The 19,910-nt window shown below is 40.2% G+C and overlaps 2 protein-coding genes across 9 annotated transcripts in view; both read right to left on the bottom strand.

Moving 5' to 3' along the window:
• Nucleotides 1-65: 65 nt before the first annotated feature.
• On the bottom strand, nt 66-10,318 carry DONSON (DNA replication fork stabilization factor DONSON). Of its 3 annotated transcripts, XM_025281382.3 has the most exons (11): nt 9,642-10,318; nt 8,806-8,886; nt 8,478-8,579; nt 7,668-7,871; nt 6,579-6,757; nt 5,188-5,366; nt 4,483-4,564; nt 4,270-4,374; nt 3,228-3,426; nt 1,833-2,045; nt 66-852 (listed from the first exon to the last, which is right to left on the bottom strand). In XM_025281382.3, exons 1-11 carry the CDS (start codon nt 10,134-10,136, stop codon nt 715-717), a joined length of 1,977 nt encoding a protein of 658 aa, XP_025137167.1. In that variant the 5' UTR covers nt 10,137-10,318; the 3' UTR covers nt 66-714. The 3 variants fall into 3 exon arrangements, with proteins under 3 accessions (XP_025137167.1, XP_006048298.1, XP_025137184.1); XM_006048236.4 differs by lacking the exon at nt 8,478-8,579; XM_025281399.3 differs by lacking the exons at nt 7,668-7,871; nt 8,478-8,579.
• A 273-nt stretch (nt 10,319-10,591) lies between these two features.
• The window catches only part of CRYZL1 (crystallin zeta like 1), a 34,172-nt gene continuing 24,853 nt past the window's right edge, over nt 10,592-19,910 (bottom strand). For 3 of the 6 annotated variants that reach the window (XM_044939480.1, XM_006048227.4, XM_025281405.3), the window contains 6 exons: nt 19,660-19,771; nt 17,311-17,409; nt 15,525-15,646; nt 14,090-14,195; nt 11,640-11,685; nt 10,906-11,097 (listed from right to left, as the gene is read on the bottom strand). In XM_044939480.1, coding sequence (XP_044795415.1) covers nt 10,998-11,097; nt 11,640-11,685; nt 14,090-14,195; nt 15,525-15,646; nt 17,311-17,409; nt 19,660-19,771 — 585 coding nt within the window. In that variant the 3' untranslated portion in view covers nt 10,906-10,997. Of the gene's footprint in view, nt 11,098-11,639; nt 11,708-14,089; nt 14,196-15,524; nt 15,647-17,310; nt 17,410-19,659; nt 19,772-19,910 lie in introns of all 6 variants that reach the window. The other 3 variants (XM_006048229.4, XR_006549632.2, XM_006048228.4) reach the window with 3 other exon arrangements.

Raw genomic sequence — 19,910 nt, 5'->3', positions numbered from 1 at the left:
TTTTATTTTCTGGATTACAAAGTGAACACATACTTCTTCACTACTGTTACTTCTTTACCCAATGCTTTTGATTTCTAAGCACTTTTATTTGGGAAAATTTGAATTATATATGTATACACACACACACACACACACACACACACACACACAAATAACCTACAAGAACATACTAAATACTGCTTTGTCATGACAGCTGAGCAAACTTTACAACTCTTGACCCTATTCTATACGGAATACAAAATACCCTAATCGGAATGAACACGCATTAAAACAAGTATTTGAGAACAGTGGAATCATAAACAGGGAAACAGCTGAGGTGGAAGCACCATCGGTCAGCCCAGTAGACAAGCTGTCTCCTAAGTCAACTGTTAGTTTTGCCCCAATGCCCTTACTCACAGTGTCTCAAGATAATGGATACTAATCCTCAATTTCCATTTGCATTGAAACACTCATTTTTCTACCCAGTTTATAATTAATGGATCTAGAATTTTCATTCAAGTTTTAAAAAAGTTTTATCTTCATCAAAAGAGTAAAAACAAAATTTTAAAACCTTAATCCTACTCTTACACTTAGTGCATGTAATAAAAGGTTACTGTGAAAGATTAATATCTGTAAACATTTGGGTAACTTCCAAAGTGAACTTTAAAGCCATCTTGAATTTCCTTGCTAGAAGGCTTTTTTCCTCATAGATTCCTTTTAGGCTTACTTTGGTGTTCAGGATCTCCAATTATAAATGTAGTCCCTCATTTCCACATGCCGTAAGGACAATTTTCCCAGTATTGGTGTTTGACAAAGGTGGTCCAGAGTTTTAGGGTGCAATCCACAATTGGCAAGCTCCTTGTGAACAGCCTCCTGTGAAAATTTGTAAGGAAGTCAGTAAAAAGCATGAGTCCGAACACCGATGAGTTGTTAAAATTACCATGGGATCTTTGACTGATGCCTCATTGATGATTATAAAGGCAAATTTATCATGATCAACAGATGCTCACCCTGAGAATTTCTACACAATTACAGCATCCCCAAATGCTAATTCTGGTTATTTTCAGAAGTCTGGCAAACTGATAAAAAGTTTAAAAGGCCTTATAAGTAAATAAAAATTTACATGTTCAAAATTAAAGGCTTTTTACAAAGTGTGTGATACATATCTAGAAACTTCTGTATCACGTAGAACTTACCAAGTAGCTCTCTCCCCCACCTCCCCCCCACATCTAAGAAAAACTTAAATAGAAAAAAGGCACGGGGGTTAAATAATATCCATAATTATTAATCTTCCAATAATTTATAAAAGGAATCAGGTACTGTTAAGTTCTGCATCCGAAAGGACCACAAAAATAACATGCCTTTTGTTAGGGAAGTTCTTTAGTAAATGTTTCCTGTAACAGTGTGAATTCATAGAATTTATCTCCTCAAAAAAAAACTAAGTCATTTTTCCCTTCCTCTTGCTAATTTTCATAGAATTTATCTCCTCAAAAAAACAGTCATTTTTCCCTTCCTCTTGCTAATTAATACTTAGTACAGTTTAATAACTTAGAACACCAGTTTGGCTCATCACAAATGACTGATTTCCTCCATCCATGTAGTTTGAAAGCTTCTCTGATAGCTCTCAGTTACTAAAGAATCTATCTGCCTGAATGCAGGAGACCTGGGTTCGATCACTGGACTGGGAAGATCCCCTGGAGAAGGGAAAGGCTACCCACTCCAGTATTCTGGCCTAGAGAATTCCATGGACTGTATGGTCCATGGGGTCACAAAGAGCACACGACTGAGCGACTTTCACTTTTATGTAGTTTGAGAAGACTACAGCTAAATTTGTTTACCAGCTGTCTACTTACCTTATCCAGTACATTATCCTTTGGTGGGCAGATATTAAATACAGCAGTTGGCTCATGTGTATACAGTCCTGCAGAAAACGACCCATTCTGTGAAGACTGGAGTAGCATCGTCACAGAGTGTAGAGAATGAGGCATAATGGGGCCTGTAATCTCCAAGCTAAACTGATTTCTGTATCCAGAAAGAGCTTGTGTCTTCACATTCACACTTCGAGCCTTCAAGAAAATTTTAAAGAAAGTTATGGTACCATTTACCTTTTGTCCCCAGCTAAAAATGTGACCAATAACTTCTCATTTGGGCATTCCTCTCTTTAACAGTTAGGGAACAAAAGTAGTTCATAAGGTTCACCACAAGAAAGTTTCGTGAGTAAACCTGTTCAGAAATTCTCAGCTTCCAGCATCCTCTCCTCCAAATTATGAGACTGTCAATGGAAGTACTAGTTCTAGGGAAAATAACTTCTAGTAATGGTATCCTTTGTGGTTTATTAAAGTGCATTCAATGCATAGTATTAAGAAAATAAAAAGGTTCTGTTGCTGTTATTCACCATGTAATTCACATCAAAACTGCACGCGTATTTCTTCAACAATACGGAGAGAGATTGTTTTCACTTATCCATGATCCAGTTTTTGAGACCTACTGTAATTTGAAAATGGGGCTTCCCTCATGGCTCAGTGGTAAAGAATCCACCTGCCAAGGCAGGAGATGTGGGTTTGATCCCTAGGTCGGGAAGATCCCCTGGAGAAGGAAATGGCAACCAACTCACAGTATACTTGACTGGAAAAATCTCATGGACAGAGGAGCTTGATGAGGCTATAGTCCATGGGGTCACAAAGAGCTGGACACGAGTTAGTGACTAAACAACAACAATGTAACATAACATTCTTGGTTGGCTCTGTTCTTTCAGTGGTTCAGAAAGACGAAATAAAATTAAGCAACTTTTCCTATAGCAATAATTCAAATACAACATTTCAAATAATTAGTATAGTTCATATAATTCCTTTGAAACAACTTCATATCAAGGAATTTTTTTACTCACAGGAAAGAAAATGTGCACCATGTAAAAAGGTTGTGGTTTAGTCACTCAGTTGTGTCTGACTCTTTACGACTCTACTATCCCATGAACTGTAGCCCTGCAGCTCTGTCCATGGGATTCTTCAGACAAGAATACTGGTGTGGCTTGCTATTTCCTCCTCCAGGGGATCTTCCTGACCCAGGGATTGAAACCCATGTCTCCTGCATTGCAGGCAGATTCTTTACCACTGAGCTACCAGGAAAGCCCCTGTAAAGAAGTTGAGCTATTTAAAAAACCAAGAATTCATCCTATCAAAAAAGGGGAAAATATGTCTTCAGAAGTTAGGTGATGACAATTAGTACAGAATTTCTTTCCTTTTTATTACCTTAAGCATTTGCATTGTGGCACCTCGGAAAGCTACTGGGGATAAGAGGGTTGGTGGAAGTCCTGCCTGTGGACCTGAGGTAGCAATTAAACTCTTACAGTTGATCAAAAAATTTAGCAGTGTAAAGGTATTCATTCCCTTCACCAACACAACAGACTCTGGTCTGTGATCCATTTGTACTTCATGTATCTCTTTACGCCTGAACATGACAATCAAGGAAATTACAAATGCAAATCCCATACCAACAGTAACAGTGGTTATCTTAATCTTGACTCACCAGGAACCCTTTTCCCTACTCCAAATAAAATGCTCTTGCTAATTCTCTTCACTGCAATCATGAAAGTGAAGTGAAAGTGTTAGTCGCTCAGTTAGGTCCGACTCTTTGCGACCCCATGGACTGTAGCCTGCCAGCTACGCTGTTCATGGGATTCTCCAGGCATGAGTATTGAAGTGGGTTGCCATTTCCTTCTCCAGGGGAATCTTCTCGACCCAGGGATTGAACCCAAGTCTCCTGACCGCAGGCAGATTCTTTACCATCTGAGCCACCAGGGAAGCTCTTGCAATTATAAGGCATCCTAATAATCAAAATAATTTCTTTATGACCATCTGAATATGCTAGAAATTGATATTCCTTAGAAAAATGAATTTCTTCTCTAGTCAAAAATCCATTCCATTCCCCTCCCCAAATTTACCCAAAACGGAATATTTTGACTTAAAAAAAACTTTAATTTTTCTTGTTTTACTGCTCTTAGGGGTTTGCTTTTTAATGTCATGTGGCAAGTTAAGTTTGAATATGATCTTAAGGATACTTTAAGATAATAGCAAAAGGAAACTTCCAGTCAATATTACATTGCTCAAGAGAATTCCCTAGTGGTCCAGTGGTTAGGACTCTGACCTTCCACTACGGGGGCACAGGTTCGATCCCTGGTCAGGGAACTAAGATCCTACATCCTCATCCAAAACAAACAAACAAACAAATTACATTGCTCACTAACTGAATTCAATGAAAACCAATTTGAGTTAACAGTAACTGAAAGGATACAGCTTGATAGAAAGCACGTCTGGTTTTTTAATTTTATCTTGCACACCCATCTCTTCCAGCCAGGAAAAACTTTCTTCTTCATCCTCATCACTGATGGCTTGCTCCCTAGGACATTGCTACAGTTAGTTAGGGTTCACATTTCATAAAGCTGTTTCCTCTACATTGAATCCTTAAGTCACATGGATGACGTAAAAGGTTATCTTAATCACATACTCCCCGTGTCGCAAGCCTGTTCCAGACACTTTCCTCTTCTCAGGGCCATTTTCTTTTATTAAAGGCAGAGAAAACTCAATACCTACATGAGAAAAGAAAAATATAACTATGTTTTATTTAATATACTCTGAAAGAATTAACAGTCTTGTTGACTTGTAGAGAATATTTGAAAATGAGTTTCTACACTTGATCATTAAAGCAGTGTTTTCCATGCTTTCTTGACAGTGGCTCACAATACTCATATATCTCCTTAAACAAATGGTTCAGGACAATACATATTCTCACTACACTTGGTAATCTTTCATCGAGTATATATTACTCTTTCACTTTTTAAAAAAGTGCTGAATAAGTCCACTGAACAGACTTCATGATCTACTAATGTGTTGACAAAGTTTAAAAATCAAATTATTAGAAGACTGTAGATAATTTGTACTATAAAAGAAATTCTACAGGAGTATATTCAGATTGGGACTTTCCAGCTTGACATATGTTTAGAGACTAGAGAAGGGAATGTAACTTAAAGCTATGTACAACGGATAACTTAATTAAATGCTAAGAAAAAAAACCAAAGTGAAGAAATGAAGTGATTTTTAAAGTAACAAGATAAAAGTTGTAGAAGATAATTCAACTGTTAGAAGACAGTTCAAATTTTAACTTTTAAGGTGTTTACAGTTTGGTATTCTCACTTTAAAGGTATAGTTTTACCTTCGTTTTTCATAGCTTCTCTTATACCTCTAGTTGTAGGAGATATGAGAGCCGTGATTACATCATCTCCTGCTAACCCTGCTGCACGGAACAGGATAGTAAACTGATAGGTACAAACGTAGAAATAAGGGCAAAGTTTTGTCTTCAGCAGGTTATATAGAGAAGTAAAGCTCACAGACCTATGAAGAAAAATATTTTTCTTTAGCCATTATTAAAATGTCAACTCAATGTTGAAAATTTCTATATCACTTGATCCTCACCTGATTTCAAACACAATTATTACAGGTAATGGTCTGAATTTTTCCCATGACATACAACTTGGCTTTTTAAAGGACTGAAATTGGTCACGGGACTCACTGATGAATTCTAAATACTTTAACAAGTAGCGTTTAACATTTAAATGCTTGCCATTTTTTCTTTAGACAAAGCAGTTGAGGTTGATATCAGGTTGCTGACTTTTAATAAGCAGCTTCTACTGATGAGAAGGGACACAGCCATTAACAAGAAGTAATATTAAAGAATTGTCTCTATATAGTCATCAAATACTTATATGCATTCTATAACTATATAAAGAGAGAACAAGAGGTGGGAGTTCCCTGTCAGCCTAGCGGTTAGTACTCCTGGCTTCCACCGCAGGGTGCATGGGTTCTAACCCTGGTTGGGGAACCAAGATCCCACAAGCTCTGCAATGCAGCCAGAGGGGGGAAAAAAGGAGTGAATAAGAGCTAAACAAGTAAACAATTTGAGGAAAAAAAATTTTGGCAGGGAGTGGCCTGTACCACACAAAATGCAGGATCTCAGTTCTCTGACCAGGACTGAACTCAGGCTACGAGCCCTAACCAGTGGACTGCCAGGGAATTCCCCAAAAGTAAACAATTTAACTCAGTTTAAATTGGTAATCATGGCTGTTGTTTTTCAGCTGCTAAGTCATGTCCGACTCTGTGACCCCATGGACTATGCATGCCAGGTTGCCCCGTCCTTCACTATCTTGGGGAGTTTACTCAAATTCACATCCATTGAGTCAGTGATGCTATCTAACCAATTCATCCTCTGCTGCTCCCTTCTTATGCCTTCAATCTTTCCCAGCATCAGGGTCTTTGCCAATGAGCCAGCTCTTAGCATCAGGTGGCCTAAGTATTGGAGCTTCAGCATCAGTCCTTCCCATGAATATTCAGGGTTGATTTCCTTTAGGATTGACTGGCTTGATCTCCATGCTGTTCAACGGACTCTCAAGAGTCTTCTCCAGCAGTTAATCATTAACATTTTAATAAAATAATTCAGAAGGACAGAGAAATCCATCTACTAATGTCCAATTACACATAATAAATAAGGAAAGAATACTGCTAAAATGAAAATTCACTATGGGATTCACAAATTTTTATTCATCTTACCAGTCACTCATTAACACATGCTGCAGGGTTTCATCATTTGACCACGGGGTTGTCTTTCCAGCCATTTTTCTGTCAGCTCCGATACGAGGGAACAATGGCAGCCAAGACAAGGCAGGGTGGAGCCAATAGATGAGGCTCCGCTGGAAAGCACAGCGGAGCTCAGTGGAGAGTTTGGGATCCTAAAATCCAAAGATGATATTGGACAGTTTTTGCCCCATTAGAAACACAGAATTTAATTAAAAAGACATTGAATATACCGAACATTTATTCTTCTGTAGCAATGTGTTAACAACAGTTACAGAGGCTGAAGTGTAGTTTATTATTTGGGAAAAGCTTCCTTGCCAGCAATTAGTCTGATAACCCACATATCAGAAAGGACACCTGGACACAGAGAGGAGCATTTGCCTGTCTCTACCCTCCTTGAGAACAATGATGCTCAACCCCAGGGCAGGGTGCATGTGTGTAGATAACACTATATTCAACTCCTTTGCCTCAAAACTCTTTCAAAAGTAGCCAGTAAAAACCAATAGTCCCGATTACAAATCACCAGGATCTATTGATTAAAAAAGAGGTAACCAAGGTAATCTCTTTTAACCTAGTTTGAGTTGAGCTGCTTGAAAGTAATGGTAATTACATTTTTGAAAACCTTTCTAGAACTCATTAACTCTACTAAATTTACAACAGACTGTCGCCCAAGCGGGTAAGAGTTAGCGCATTTAAAAAATGCAGAATACAGTATATGAGGAAACCAGTAAAATCTCTTTGCAATCCTACTCCTCAATTGCTTTTCATTTCCTTCTATTTTTTTTCGCAAAAGGCCTTAAAAAGAAGTTTAGTTCAAACAATTCTTGCCTGTAACAATGAGTAATTCTCAGGACAGGTCTGTAAATTTAACAGACAGTTACTCAGTATGATTTTAAAAAGTATATGGATGCGGCATTTGGAAAATAAAATAATTTCCCACGTCTCTGTGTCTTAAATGTCCAAAGAAAAACTTAATGGAAGGAAATATCGCTGACGGTTTGCAGAGAAGTACTTTTTATACTTCATTTGTTACTTTAAAGCATAGCTATTTTCTCACAGGATTACCTGTATACTTTGAGGCAAAGTAACTTCTGTTGCCCTGCAATGCTGGATGATACCTTGAGCCTCTTCCTGGGCTTTCAAATGATCTGCCCAGGTAAAGGGTTGAGAAGAGGTGAAAAGGAGTCGTGTTTTAATGCTCCAGTCCACAGGTAACTCAGTACTTTCTGAGGGTGGAATATCAGATTCGGAGAATGATACATGAGGAGTCTTTTAGAAAACAAAGAACACAAAAATTAGTAGAGTACTAAGGAAAAAACCCTTCAATCTACAGAAGTCATCCACTAAACATGCTCACGATTACTGAAATCTCAAAATGTTATCAACTGTACAATAAATAACACTGGAAACTAATTACACACTGTGAAAACGTCCAGAAGGAGCTACACTAAACCATCAGCAGTGATGGTATCTCTGGAAAGTGGGAATTTGTTGTTGTTGGGGGTGGTGGTAGTGTTGGAAAGGCAGTTTTCGCCTTTTATTATACTTCTACATAGTTTAGTCACAAGAGAAATACTATTTTCATGATCATAATTTAAAAAAACCTGCTATTTATACTGCTGTCAAAGCACAAATCTTCCAAGCATTTTTTCAAAAGCACTTTTTAGCTTCCAAACTCTGGAGCCAGGGCTAAGCTGCTCCTTGCAGGGAACCTGGCCTCTGATCAGCCTCTCAGGCTGGTTGAAGAAGCGTCTGCTGCCTCAAACACTTCCCCCAAACTGTCTGCTGTCCAGTCGCTGTTCTCCACATTAAAACGACTCTTTTAAGTGATGCTATTTAAAAATAATAGGAAAGGGGGAACTATTTCCAACCAACCTGAAGGCCATTCACTTGCAAGGAAGGGAGACTGGGTCTTGGGGGAACTCGGGATAAGCCTGGAGGCACTGGTTCTGAGTGATGCGTTGGACTTATCACTACCTATGAAAAAGAAACCTCACCTCTATATCTGCTTTAGCACTGGTGCCATAATAAACTGTTACTACTACATACAAAGTCCTTTACCAAGGCTGATGCCGGCGGTCCTTTCAAGTCTGGTAGAAATGATTACACAGGGCTCTCTGGTAAACGATTTTCCAAGTAAAACGCTTCTCAGCAGTCTGAATTTATAAAAATATACACTCTAATGACATTTCAAAAGTATTACCTGGTGTAATTCTGTAATGGCTGTTCTTTCAGGAACCTTCTCTTCCCAGAGCAAATCATTTTCTTGATTAGAATCTAAAAACTGAGGTGAAAAAAATGGTCCTTTTAAATTCTAAATGATGCTGGAGTTCGCTTTAAATCTCCAGAGCTTCACCTGGCACACAAGTTTCTCAATAAGCCCCGGAATTCACAGGAGCCCAAATCAGTGTGACGGAGAGTGTCACTTCAGCTTTGTGTCTGAACTTTAACCATCAAAATGCACGGGGAAGAAGGCAGGTGGTCTGCACAATTGATAACTCAATAATCAATAATCTCAACTCAAAAGATACAAAAGGTTTTGGAGTAAGACAAATCATTCATGGGGTAAATTCTGACCCCCTGATCAATCCTCACCATTCCTCTAAATCCAGAATAATTTGGACGGCGGGAGAAGGGACGCACTGAATGCCGCAGGAAAGAGGGTCCTGTATTCTTCCCCTCAAACGGGGGCCTTCCCCGGGTGGCTTCAGGACAACTCGGAGCCACACGCCCACTGACCTCTCATCCTTTCTACTCCGCGGCGGCCGCCCAGGCTCCGCAGGCCGGGCACCGGACGGGAGCGTGGGAGATGCAGGGTCCGCTCCTCGGGACCGGCCAGCCCCGCACGCCCCGCGGCCGCTCGCGGAGCGCACTTCACGCCGCCCCCCACCACCGGGCAATCCGAGGCCGCGGGCGACTTCAACTCGGCGCCCATTTCCCTCCCGGGACGCGAGAGCCCCGCCAGCCCTACTTCACGGCCGAATCGACCTCCGGACTGTTACGAGAGTCCCCTCGGCTCCAGGGCGCGAGGACACTCACCGGGCCAGGCGCCTCCTGCTGGCCGCGGGGCGGGCCCTCGGGAGGCTCGGAGGCGGCCCGCGGCCGGTTGTCCAGGCGGGCGAAGGGGTTCCTTCGGGCCCCGGCCGGGCCGCCGCCTCCGCCTCTGCCCGTCGCCGGGAAAGGGCGGAGGGGCAGCCCGGCCGCTCGGGCGGCGCGGCGGGTCGCCGGCTCCGGCCGCTCTGCGGGCGACGAAGTGGCGCCGAGGCTCCGACCCCTTTTCCGGCGGAGCCGCAGTGTCTCGGGCGGCCTTTTGAAACTGGGCGAGTACCCAGGCACAGACAGGTCCATAACGCGCGGCGGAGGCCGAGGAGGCCAGCCCGGCAGGAGGTTCCCGCGCGTCCGGGCTCCGCCTCCGCGTGACCCCGCCCCCGAGCCGCTCATTGCGCGTGCGCGATGGGGCCCTCGCGCGGCCCCGTCCCCAAGCCTCTCGTGGCGCGTGCGCGGCGGGGCGTTCGCGCGGGTCACCCACACCATGTTCCTCCCGCGGCGGGAGACGCGCTGCTGTCGCTTGTGTCCCAGGACGTTCCCCGGGCGCGCCAGCCTGACCTCCCGGGGCTAGGTGGCTGGGAAGCGCGCCGGGAGAGCTGAGTGCTATTTAAATCCGCAGCGAGGCGCCAGGAAGAAAGGAAACGTCACACTTGAGCTGCCGCTTCGGTAAGCTTCCGGAGCTCAGCGGAGACGTCCAGGGCTGCAGAGGGGCCTGGGCCTCCCCTCCCGACCCCCCCAAAGCGGCCCCAGCCGGCATCGCCGCTGCGGCCATTCACGAAAAACACTGCAGAGGTCACGGGCGCGTTAGTGTTGCTCTGGTTCCATCCTGAGGAAACCCTGGAGTGAATGAATATTTGAAGAAAAAAAAAATTTAGCTTTCTCTTGGCTAGATCCTTTGATACTTGAAAATATATTCCAAGTATTAAATTACGACAGCAAAGGATGTTTAAAGAAGGTAAGTATTGAGAAAGGAGTTCATCAGAAAAGTATTTTGACATAGCAAGACTCCCAACAGCTTTGTCGACATAGTGTGGATTCCGATGACAGTTTTTCTTCATGTAAACAATTTATAAGAGGCAAATATATAGGGACAATAATTTAAAAGACTTTCAGAATATTCCTTTTAGATGTTAAAATTTACAACTGCTTCGACCGTCTGTCTGTACGATAATTTTTTTCAGATACTTTTCAAATACTTCAAATAAATGAGCATCTTGTTTCAGCAGGAAAATATACTTAAAAACACAAAACTTGCTTTTAGGTTCCTTGACTTTTATAAACAATTTCCAAGGAAGCTCTGGCTTCAAATACTGGAACTGGTTCATCCAACTGAGGTCAGAGAGAACATTAAAACTGAACAACTTGCTTCTTTCTTCCTTGATTTTTCTGAACAACTTCCATTGTAACTTTTGCCTCGTATAGTGGAATGGGTTCATCCAACTGAGGTCTGAGGAAGAATGAAATTATTAGAAATGTCTAGTTAAGGATGAGGAGAGTACACAGCAGGGTAGTTGACAATTGCTGTAGTTCAACTCTATTACTTTAAGTAAAATTTGTCCATTAATATTTCCACTATTAAAAGTGGTTAGATTTTGGAAGGGGAAAAGACCCATTCTCTCCATTCCCTTTTTTAATTCCTCTTTTTTGATAAACAGATTCAGCTGAAAAAAAATTGTACTTTTCCCTCCTGTCTACCTGTGGGTTATTTCAAATTGCTTTGGGAGGGGTGATGTGGATAAGCGAAGGGGCTGATACAGTATGGAATGCAGTAAAGAAAACTCATGAACCACTTCTATCTTAGGGAATAATTACTTACTGGTGTATCACAGGATACACTTTAGAAATATTAAACAGCAGCTGTTTAAGCAAAATGTAACATATGGTGGCAACAAGTATACTGAGAAAGCTGAAACAAAAATGGGAATGCCCATTTTATCTCTTGGAGAATAGAAAAATAAACAAGAACAATGATTTGGTTGTTTAGCATACCTAAAAACACCAGTTGATAACTTCTCCATCACATCTTTTAAGATACGTAGCTGGAAAAGACTGTTAAGGTGACAATGTAAAGGAGTAAATAAAACTATCTGATAAGCAGAGGATGCTAAGCAGGTCACCTATTTTTGTAACAAATTCTGTAAGCTGTCCAGGTCTACCTCTAAACCAGGAAAATGGTGGAAGTGATTTGAGAGAGAGAGTGACATAATAGAGCATAAAACTTCAAAGGACAAGTGATGAAAGAAGCCTAATGTTTCTCCTTAAGTAATGACTAGTGTTAACCCACGTGAATGGTATTAATAACAGAATGGGTCAGGGTTTCATCTTAGCGCTAAATATGGTATTTTAGTTAAAAATTTTAGCACTTATATTTCTTACTTTAGGTGCACATTTATTAAGCTAGCTGATATATGGTATGTATGCAAGCAAGTTAATAATCTCTGTGTCTAACATATGCAAATAAGAATAAACAGTATAAAATTAAAAACTCTAGTCATTTAATTGAAATAATATTAGAGCTGAGAGTCTATATAACTGCTGCTGCTGCTGCTAAGTCGCTTCAGTCGTGTCCGACTCTGTGTGACCCCATAGATGGCAGCCCACCAGGCTCCCCCATCCCTGGGATTCTCCAGGCAAGAACACTGGAGTGGGTTGCCATTTCCTTCTCCAATGCATGAAAGTGAAAAGTCAAAGTGAAGTCACTCAGTTGTGTCCAACTCTTGCGACCCCATGGACTGCAGCCCACCAGGCTCCTCCGTCCATGAGATTTTCCAGGCAAGAGTACTGGAGTGGGGTGCCATCGCCTAACTGATAGTACAGGAGAATTATTTATGATGTATAATCACACAATTGGAAGGCTATCTCTATATAAATCATAAGCATCAACTGGCTCATGTGTGATGCAGCTGAGGGGGGTTTGCACAAGTGAGGACTAAAGTTTGATTCAGGACTCTAGGAAATGTAAGGGAGAAAATAGAAACATAAGCTACTTTAAAGATATTTTTTAAAGGACCTAAAGAATACTGATTCACTCTTTGTTACTGCAAATTCGCTTTCTTCTGTTAATGAAATTGCCAATGGTATGTGTAAGTGTGTGTGTGTGTATGTGTATATATATATAAAATATGTATTTCTGATTTTTGAAAATTTAACATTTCTCATAAACATGTCATATTTTAACTTGGTCCATGGGTTTGTCAGAGAGGTTAAAATCTTACGGTGTGGGGGAAAGGAGAGCAGTTGAGAGAATTAAGTAATACAGGCAGAGGCAGCCAGCCTGCCTTCAGACATGTAAGATTCAAAACTGCTAACTTGTGTTACTTTTAATACAGTGTCTATAATTAACATCCCATGGTATTCCTGAGAATTACAGTGTTATTGGACATTTCATTATTTAAAGCTGAAATTTAAATAATTCTTTTAGAGAGTTAAAAATTGTTTATTCCAAATTTAATAGGAAAATATTTAATCAAAAATACTTTAAATACACACATTCACTACATTAAGGGAATGTTCTGGTTTTGAAATGAACTCTTTAAAACTCAAAATATGGAATATACTAATTAAATACTACTATTTGAAGGCTCTGAAATAAGCTTGCCATAGATTTTAGAGGAGGCTGGCCTTGTACATAGCACGCATATACAATATGCATTTGATAAAAATAATGATGTTCAATGAGACATGCAAGTCTCTTCATGCACAATTATACTCTATTAAGTAACGAGAATGTATTAATATTTATCCAATATATTAATATTAAACATTTTACCAGGTACAGCTGCCTTTAAGACAGGCATCTCAGAAACAAAATGTTTATTCTTAAATTGACCTCGCTCTAAAGAGGTTTGGACCTTTCTTTCAGAACTGCTTTCAGAGTCTCAAGAAAACTTGATTACTTTTACTAAAATGGAATGATTCTATTTTACACTCGATTTGTTACTGAATCACTTCCATTAAAAATAATCAATCCATCTTTCTTTGATAAAGATTTCCTAGCACTGATATTCTTAACAACGCCGCCCCCCATCTTTAATGTAGATGAATATTCTGAAATGCTTTGTGCAGTGCTGCCATAGGAATACAGACGTAGTCTCTTAAGGTGCCTCTGATTTTCTTGAGGCCAGATTAAAATGAAGTAAATTTTTCCATGTCTCCTATAGTTTGATTTCTCATTCAGAAACGAGCGAGACAGCTTGGGTGATTCCTGTCCTGGCACTTGCCAGCTGCATCCTTGCGCGTGTATTAACCTTTTATCCTTCTGTTTCTTTACTTGTGACAGAGGGATAATAACAATACTTAAATTTCACAGGGTTGTTTTCATATTTAAATAAGTACCTATACACACTTGGAACTAGCTATTACCATTATTACAGAATTTAATGATGAGAATACAAGGTACATTTCAAGCCAGAAATTCAAATCGGTAGGAAAAAGGATATAAAGATACTTTCCCTGTTGTACATTTGACAGATTCCAAACTTCATCATTAAGGAAAGCCACTGCTGCTCCCTTGAGGAAAAGGCAATGACTATCTGGAGGATCCAGCTTGGATAAAATACACAAAGAACGCTCAGTTATTGTGAGTTTAATAGCAGGAGAATGATTGGTATCTTAGGTCAGAAAAATTTTTACACAAGTAATACCCAAATTGCAAGTAATCAGCACACAGACTTTAGTAACAGTATGTACAGTGTAATTTCTTTTCTAATTCATTGTCCAAAATTATGAAACAGCAAGGTCAAAATGCAAGGCCAATCCAGAGGTGATAATGTGGTATTACGGGTGTCTGTGTTTCTGTGTGTGTGTGTGTGTGCGATTTCTAGCTGCTACTCACCAGTGTGTGTGTGTGAGTGAGATTTCTAGCTGTTACTCACCAGTGTGTGTGTGTGTGTGATCTCTAGCTGCTACTCACCAGTGTGTGTGTGTATGTGTGTGTGTGATTTCTAGCTGCTACTCACCAGTGTGTGTGTGTGTGTGTGTGTGTGAGATTTCTAGATGCTACTCACCAGTGTGTGTGTGTGTGTGTGTGATTTCTAGCTGCTACTCACCAATGTGTGTGTTTATGTGTGTGAGTGTGTGTGTGTGAGATTTCTAGATGCTACTCACCAGTGTGTGTGTGTGTGTGTGATTTTTAGCTGCTACTCAGTGTGTGTATGTGTGTGATTTCTAGCTGTTACTCACCAATGTGTGTGTTTATGTGTGTGAGTGTGTGTGTGTGAGATTTCTAGATGCTACTCACCAGTGTGTGTGTGTGTGTGATTTTTAGCTGCTACTCACCAATGTGTGTGTGTGTGTGTGTGTGTGAGATTTCTAGCTGCTACTCACCAGTCAGTTTCATGAGGATGTTAGAAAATCATCGAGAATGGAACATGAGAATTCTGGTATGTGAATATCACCATAATAAAAATCCCTGAATTTTGCTGAGAAATGTAAAACTGGAAGAAATGTAAAAATGGAAAACTACACACACGCACACACACACACACACACACACAGTAAATTCTAATTTGAATAATTAAGAAATTGTCATTTTATATAGAAATATTTTGCTAAGTATATGTCAACATGAATGTTTGTTACTAGGGAAAAAAAAATCTTATTTGAAATACTATTAAAAAATTTAGAAGTCATTATTTCCAAACCACTAAATAAAAGTTAAATGAACTCCTCTGCTATATTTCAACTATATTTCAACATCTTGGCCAACAGCTAAAGTTAAAAAAAAAAAAAAAAAAAAGCTATATTTCTTTAAAAATAGGAAATAATTAAAAATTTATACAAATTTAACCACACCGTGCTAAAACACTTAGGCATCATTCTTTGTTAATTATATGCTATTGGTGGATAGTAATGCTTTATTGTTTCTGATAATACCTGCAGGTTTTCTTCTGTTGTTACCCAGTGGCCTCCAACACCAAGAAGGGTGATGATATCATGTTTATGTGGTAGTAGTTGTAATTTTTCAGCTGGTTCGTCATCTTTACTATATAACCTCACTTACAGAAGAATTGTTTAAAAAGAAAGAGAGGGAGAGAACATATATTTTACAGTAATCTGATAAAAATTTATTCTTCAAACTAGTTCTGTTTACTTTTAATGTAACAAGGAAGCATTTTTCTTAGAACAAGGTAACATACGATGTATTCAGACACCTTAAAATAGACTTTTGCATTAAAACTGTTCATAAAATTTACTTTAGATTTAATTATAAATGAGATAACTAAAGATAAAACATTTCTTTCAGTTTGAAAATCAGACAGGATAACAGCACGCACCACTAAGTCTGACCGTTTCAATCGTACCGTTGATAGCTTAATACTCTGGGGAAAGCTGACTCCTGAGTAAGGAACTCATAGATTCAAGAATGTCCTACTTTGATGTAATTATTGAAATGTCCATTTGAAAAGTTAATGAACTATACATTCACTTCCACTGAAAGATTTTTCTGAGTTAATTTCAAATCTTGAAAATACTGGCTAAAAGAAACAGCTATGGCCATAGATCCATTTGTTATGATCTTAGAAGATAAATTCTAACAAAATATAAATAGAATCCCTTGGCAGGCTTGTGAAACCTATTCTTAAGGTGCAGTGGCACTACCTAAGTGTGTAGAGATTAGGTGTTAAATAGCTATTGGTTAAACTACAAAAGTTCAAGGAAGGTAAAATGCAAAAAAGTTCTCTGCATTTTCCAAAAAGGGACTGCAGAAGCTCACCATCCCACAGAAGGCAGCCACACATAGCAGAAACAAGTGACTGACTGAGACCTGAACTAATCCAAGAACCTCCGAACCCGTGAAGAATCCGCCTCCTAATGCAGGAGACGCAGGTTCAATCCCTGCGTCAGGAAAAGCCCTCTGGCAGATAGCAATCCACTCCAGTATTTTTGCCTGGAAAATACCATGGACAGAAGAGCGTGGCGGGCTGCTGCTCACAAGGAGTCAGACATGACTGAGTGACTGAGCACAACCATTACAAGCACAACCAGGGAGGCCCCAGATTTCTTGTCGAGATACTTAAATTCCCATGCCTAGACTTCAAAGGGCTTCCCAGGTGGCACCATCAGTAAAGAAGGGAAAGTGAAAGTCACTCAGTCTCTTTGAGACCCCATGGACTACACAGTCCATGGAATTCTCCAGGCCAGCATACTGGAGTGGGTAGCCGTTCCCTTCTCCAGAGGATCTTCCCAACCCAGGGATTGAACCCAAATCTCCCGCATTACAGGTGGGTTCTTTACCGACTGAACCACCATGGAAGCCCCCAGCAGTAAAGAACCGGCCTGCTAATGCAGGAGACGTGAGACAAGGGTTCACTCCCCGAGTTGGGAAGATCCCGTGGAGGAGGGCATAGGAACTCACTCCAGTATTCCTGCCTGGACAGAGGAGCTTGGTGGGCCATAGCCCATAGGGTTGCAGAGTCGGACATGACTGAAGCAACTAAGCACGCATGCATCCTTTTTTAAAAGGTAAGCATGTTCTCTCTTCTGATGGTGCTTAAAATGGGAATAAAATGAAGAAGCTCCAATTCAAAAAGTTAAAAAAACTCTTGAACTCAACTTAATAAATATGTAAGTAATTACTTCCTGGTTCTATTTTTTCCCAGAAATTTACCCATCACAATAAAAAAAATGACAGAGACTCCTGATTTAGTAAAGTGCCCACCTCCAGCATCTAGGACAATGTCCACTCCGAGGCCACCTGTTTCTTCTAAACAGCTTTCAGCCACATGGGCTTTCCCGTTAGAAACATCGATCACTCGAGCTGCAAAGGACAGCAAGTCAGGCGATTGTACTGTTCCCTATGTGATCAGCACAGCTCCCAGAGCAAGAGCAAGAAAAGTAAATAAATTTCTCATCTCTGAAATGAATTAAATGGTTGAAGCAGTTATTGAATCTGAATTATCCTGTTTTTCACTCATCTAACCCAGTGTTGGTAAGGATGAAAGGATGAAGAAACTGGTATAGTCAATAAATTAAAATATGAGCATTCTACAGATAACATATTCCAAGGTTGATCTGTTGACACAGAGGACTGTTCTTTATAGCTAAAGGGTATTTTGCCAGAACTGAGACTCTCTAATTTAGCAAATGTACCTATATAGATATGAACTGAAAGATTAAACAATTTCTTAAGAATGTTCAGATTTAATAGAGTTCAGAGCTCAAAAGTACAAAGATCTATTCTGGATTTGGTACTTCTCTACTACAGGCAGTTTTATCCTTTCTCAGTCACAGAAATCCCAACCTGTACCGGCATCCCCTGACTTGCCCTCCAAAACAAAACAAAACAAAAATTCCTTAAGGTGAAAAAACAAAACAGGATTATTCTAAGCAGAGTCAGTGAAAATAAAACTAACTTTAACTGGTTGTTTTAAAGCACTATATTAAGAGAACAAGCCAATGAGAACTAAAAGATCTCAGAATTTGGGGACTTCCCTGGTGGTCCAGTGGCTAGACTACTGCTCCCAAAGCAGGGAGACCAGGTTCAATCCCTGGTCAGGGATCTACTTAGATCCCACATGCTACAACTAAGAGCTGATGCAACCAAATATAATAAATATTTTTTTAAAAACCTCAATTTGAATTGGAAAATGAAGATACATCTCTATTTCATTTTTGTATCTTTGAATACCTTCTCATTACAGAGAATTCTGCTCAGAGCTGCTCAGGTTCAAGGTGTAGTCAGTCCAGTACTGACTGAAGTCTTGGGGGTGGGCGTGCGGAGACAGGAGGGAAGGGCAGGGTTAACCAAGAGGAAACTGCTCCTTGTCCGCAGTACTATTTATGCTCCTCCCCTCCATTTTCAATCTCTTCTTTTTTTCCTTTTTTCTTATCTCCCTCCTTTCTCAATGCCTGTTTCAACCTTCTTTCCATTTCTTGGTTATCTGCCAAAAGCATAACATAACCATGGAAATAACCCAGGCTTTACTGTTAGACAGGCCTGGGTTCAAATCCCATTCCAGGCCTAGTGGTACACACCCTGGCACATCTTTGGAAAAACTAAATTCTGAGATGCTGTTTCCCAGTTACTTGGCACAGGGTTGTTGAGGATTTAAGGAACTATCATTCATATTAACACCCAGTGAATCTTACTTTCCTTCCTGCAGGCCTTACACTCTGCTCTTCTCTTCATCTGTTAATCTCCAATGTTAATTCTGTTAACTCCAATCTACTAAATTCCATTCCCATCTCCATTCTATTTTGTCAATCTCTATTTTTTCTTTTCCATGTGCATTGCTTTTGGGATAGGGTCAGTCCTTTCAAGAGCTCCCCAGCTGATGCCATATCCTGTTTATCCTAAACTATATGTGACCTGGGTTTCTGTTTAACTGGCTCATCTCCCATGCCAGTGAATCACAGGAAACAGGCAACTTTAGGGACATTTGTTGTTCAGTCGCTAAGTTGTATCCAACTCTTTGCAACCCCATGAACTGCAGCATGCCAGGCTTCCCTATCCTTTACCATCTCTCTGCGTTTCCTCAGACTCATGTCCATTGAGTTGGTGATGCCATCCAACCATCTCATTCTCTGTGGGCCCCTTTAGGTATATATCACCAGGTAAAAGAGGTTGAGAAACGAAAAGTGATACAAAAATATGACTTATTGACTAAAAAAATTAAAGAGGTATCAGGTGTTTCTGAACTGTGTCAAAGTTCACCTAATTCAAACTTGACTAAGTTGATAATGGGGCAAAGAAGAAAAAAATCTGAAAAGTAACTGGGACTTCGCTAGGGGTCTAGTGCTCACACAGCAGAGGGGCATGGGTCCTCTCCCTGGGGAACTAAGATCCCATGTGCCACACTGTGTGGCCAAAAGAAAACAACAACAGAAAAACCCAAATAATTACAGTGTAAACTTAAGTAACCTTGGACTTAGCACAGGAACTAAGTGCATTTTAAAAATGACACGCATTTGGCATTTTGCAGTTTGTTTTACAAATAGAGTTTTCAAGGTGATATGATATCTCTTCAAAATTTATGTATTCAAGTCTGTGTTGAACACTATTACTCACCTATAGGAGGCCTAAATCTTTCAAGAAACTGCTTGTCTTCAAGGCTGCAGGCTGTTGAAATCACTTTGGCTCCTCTGTGGTGTGCTAACTGAATGGCTATTGTACCAAGTGCCTGTGTGGGGGAATACACAATGGGGTTACAGAGAGGGCGGAGGCTGTGTCTAATTCATCTGCTAGGTTGTTTTTTTAATAAAGAGTAACAGTTTAGTGCTACTTCAGTATATTTTAAAATCTTGTCTGATACAAAGAAA

The sequence above is a fragment of the Bubalus bubalis genome, chromosome 1 (assembly GCF_019923935.1).
Source record: "Bubalus bubalis isolate 160015118507 breed Murrah chromosome 1, NDDB_SH_1, whole genome shotgun sequence".
In the NCBI taxonomy this organism is placed as follows: Eukaryota; Metazoa; Chordata; class Mammalia; order Artiodactyla; family Bovidae; genus Bubalus; species Bubalus bubalis.
The sequence above is the reverse complement of the archived record's forward strand: the minus strand, read 5'-3'. Positions and strand labels throughout refer to the sequence as shown.

Bases quoted from the DNA above. Each gene is read 5' to 3' on its own strand.
- DONSON (XM_025281382.3), bottom strand. From the start codon at position 10,136: ATGGTGTGGGTGACCCGCGCGAACGCCCCGCCGCGCACGCGCCACGAG. The intron at 8,887-9,641 runs GTGAGTGTCCTC...TTTTCACCTCAG, and splicing joins AGCAGGAGGCGCCTGGCCCG to TTTTTAGATTCTAATCAAGA. The intron at 853-1,832 runs GTAAGTAGACAG...AAATTTTCACAG, and splicing joins AGGATAATGTACTGGATAAG to GAGGCTGTTCACAAGGAGCT.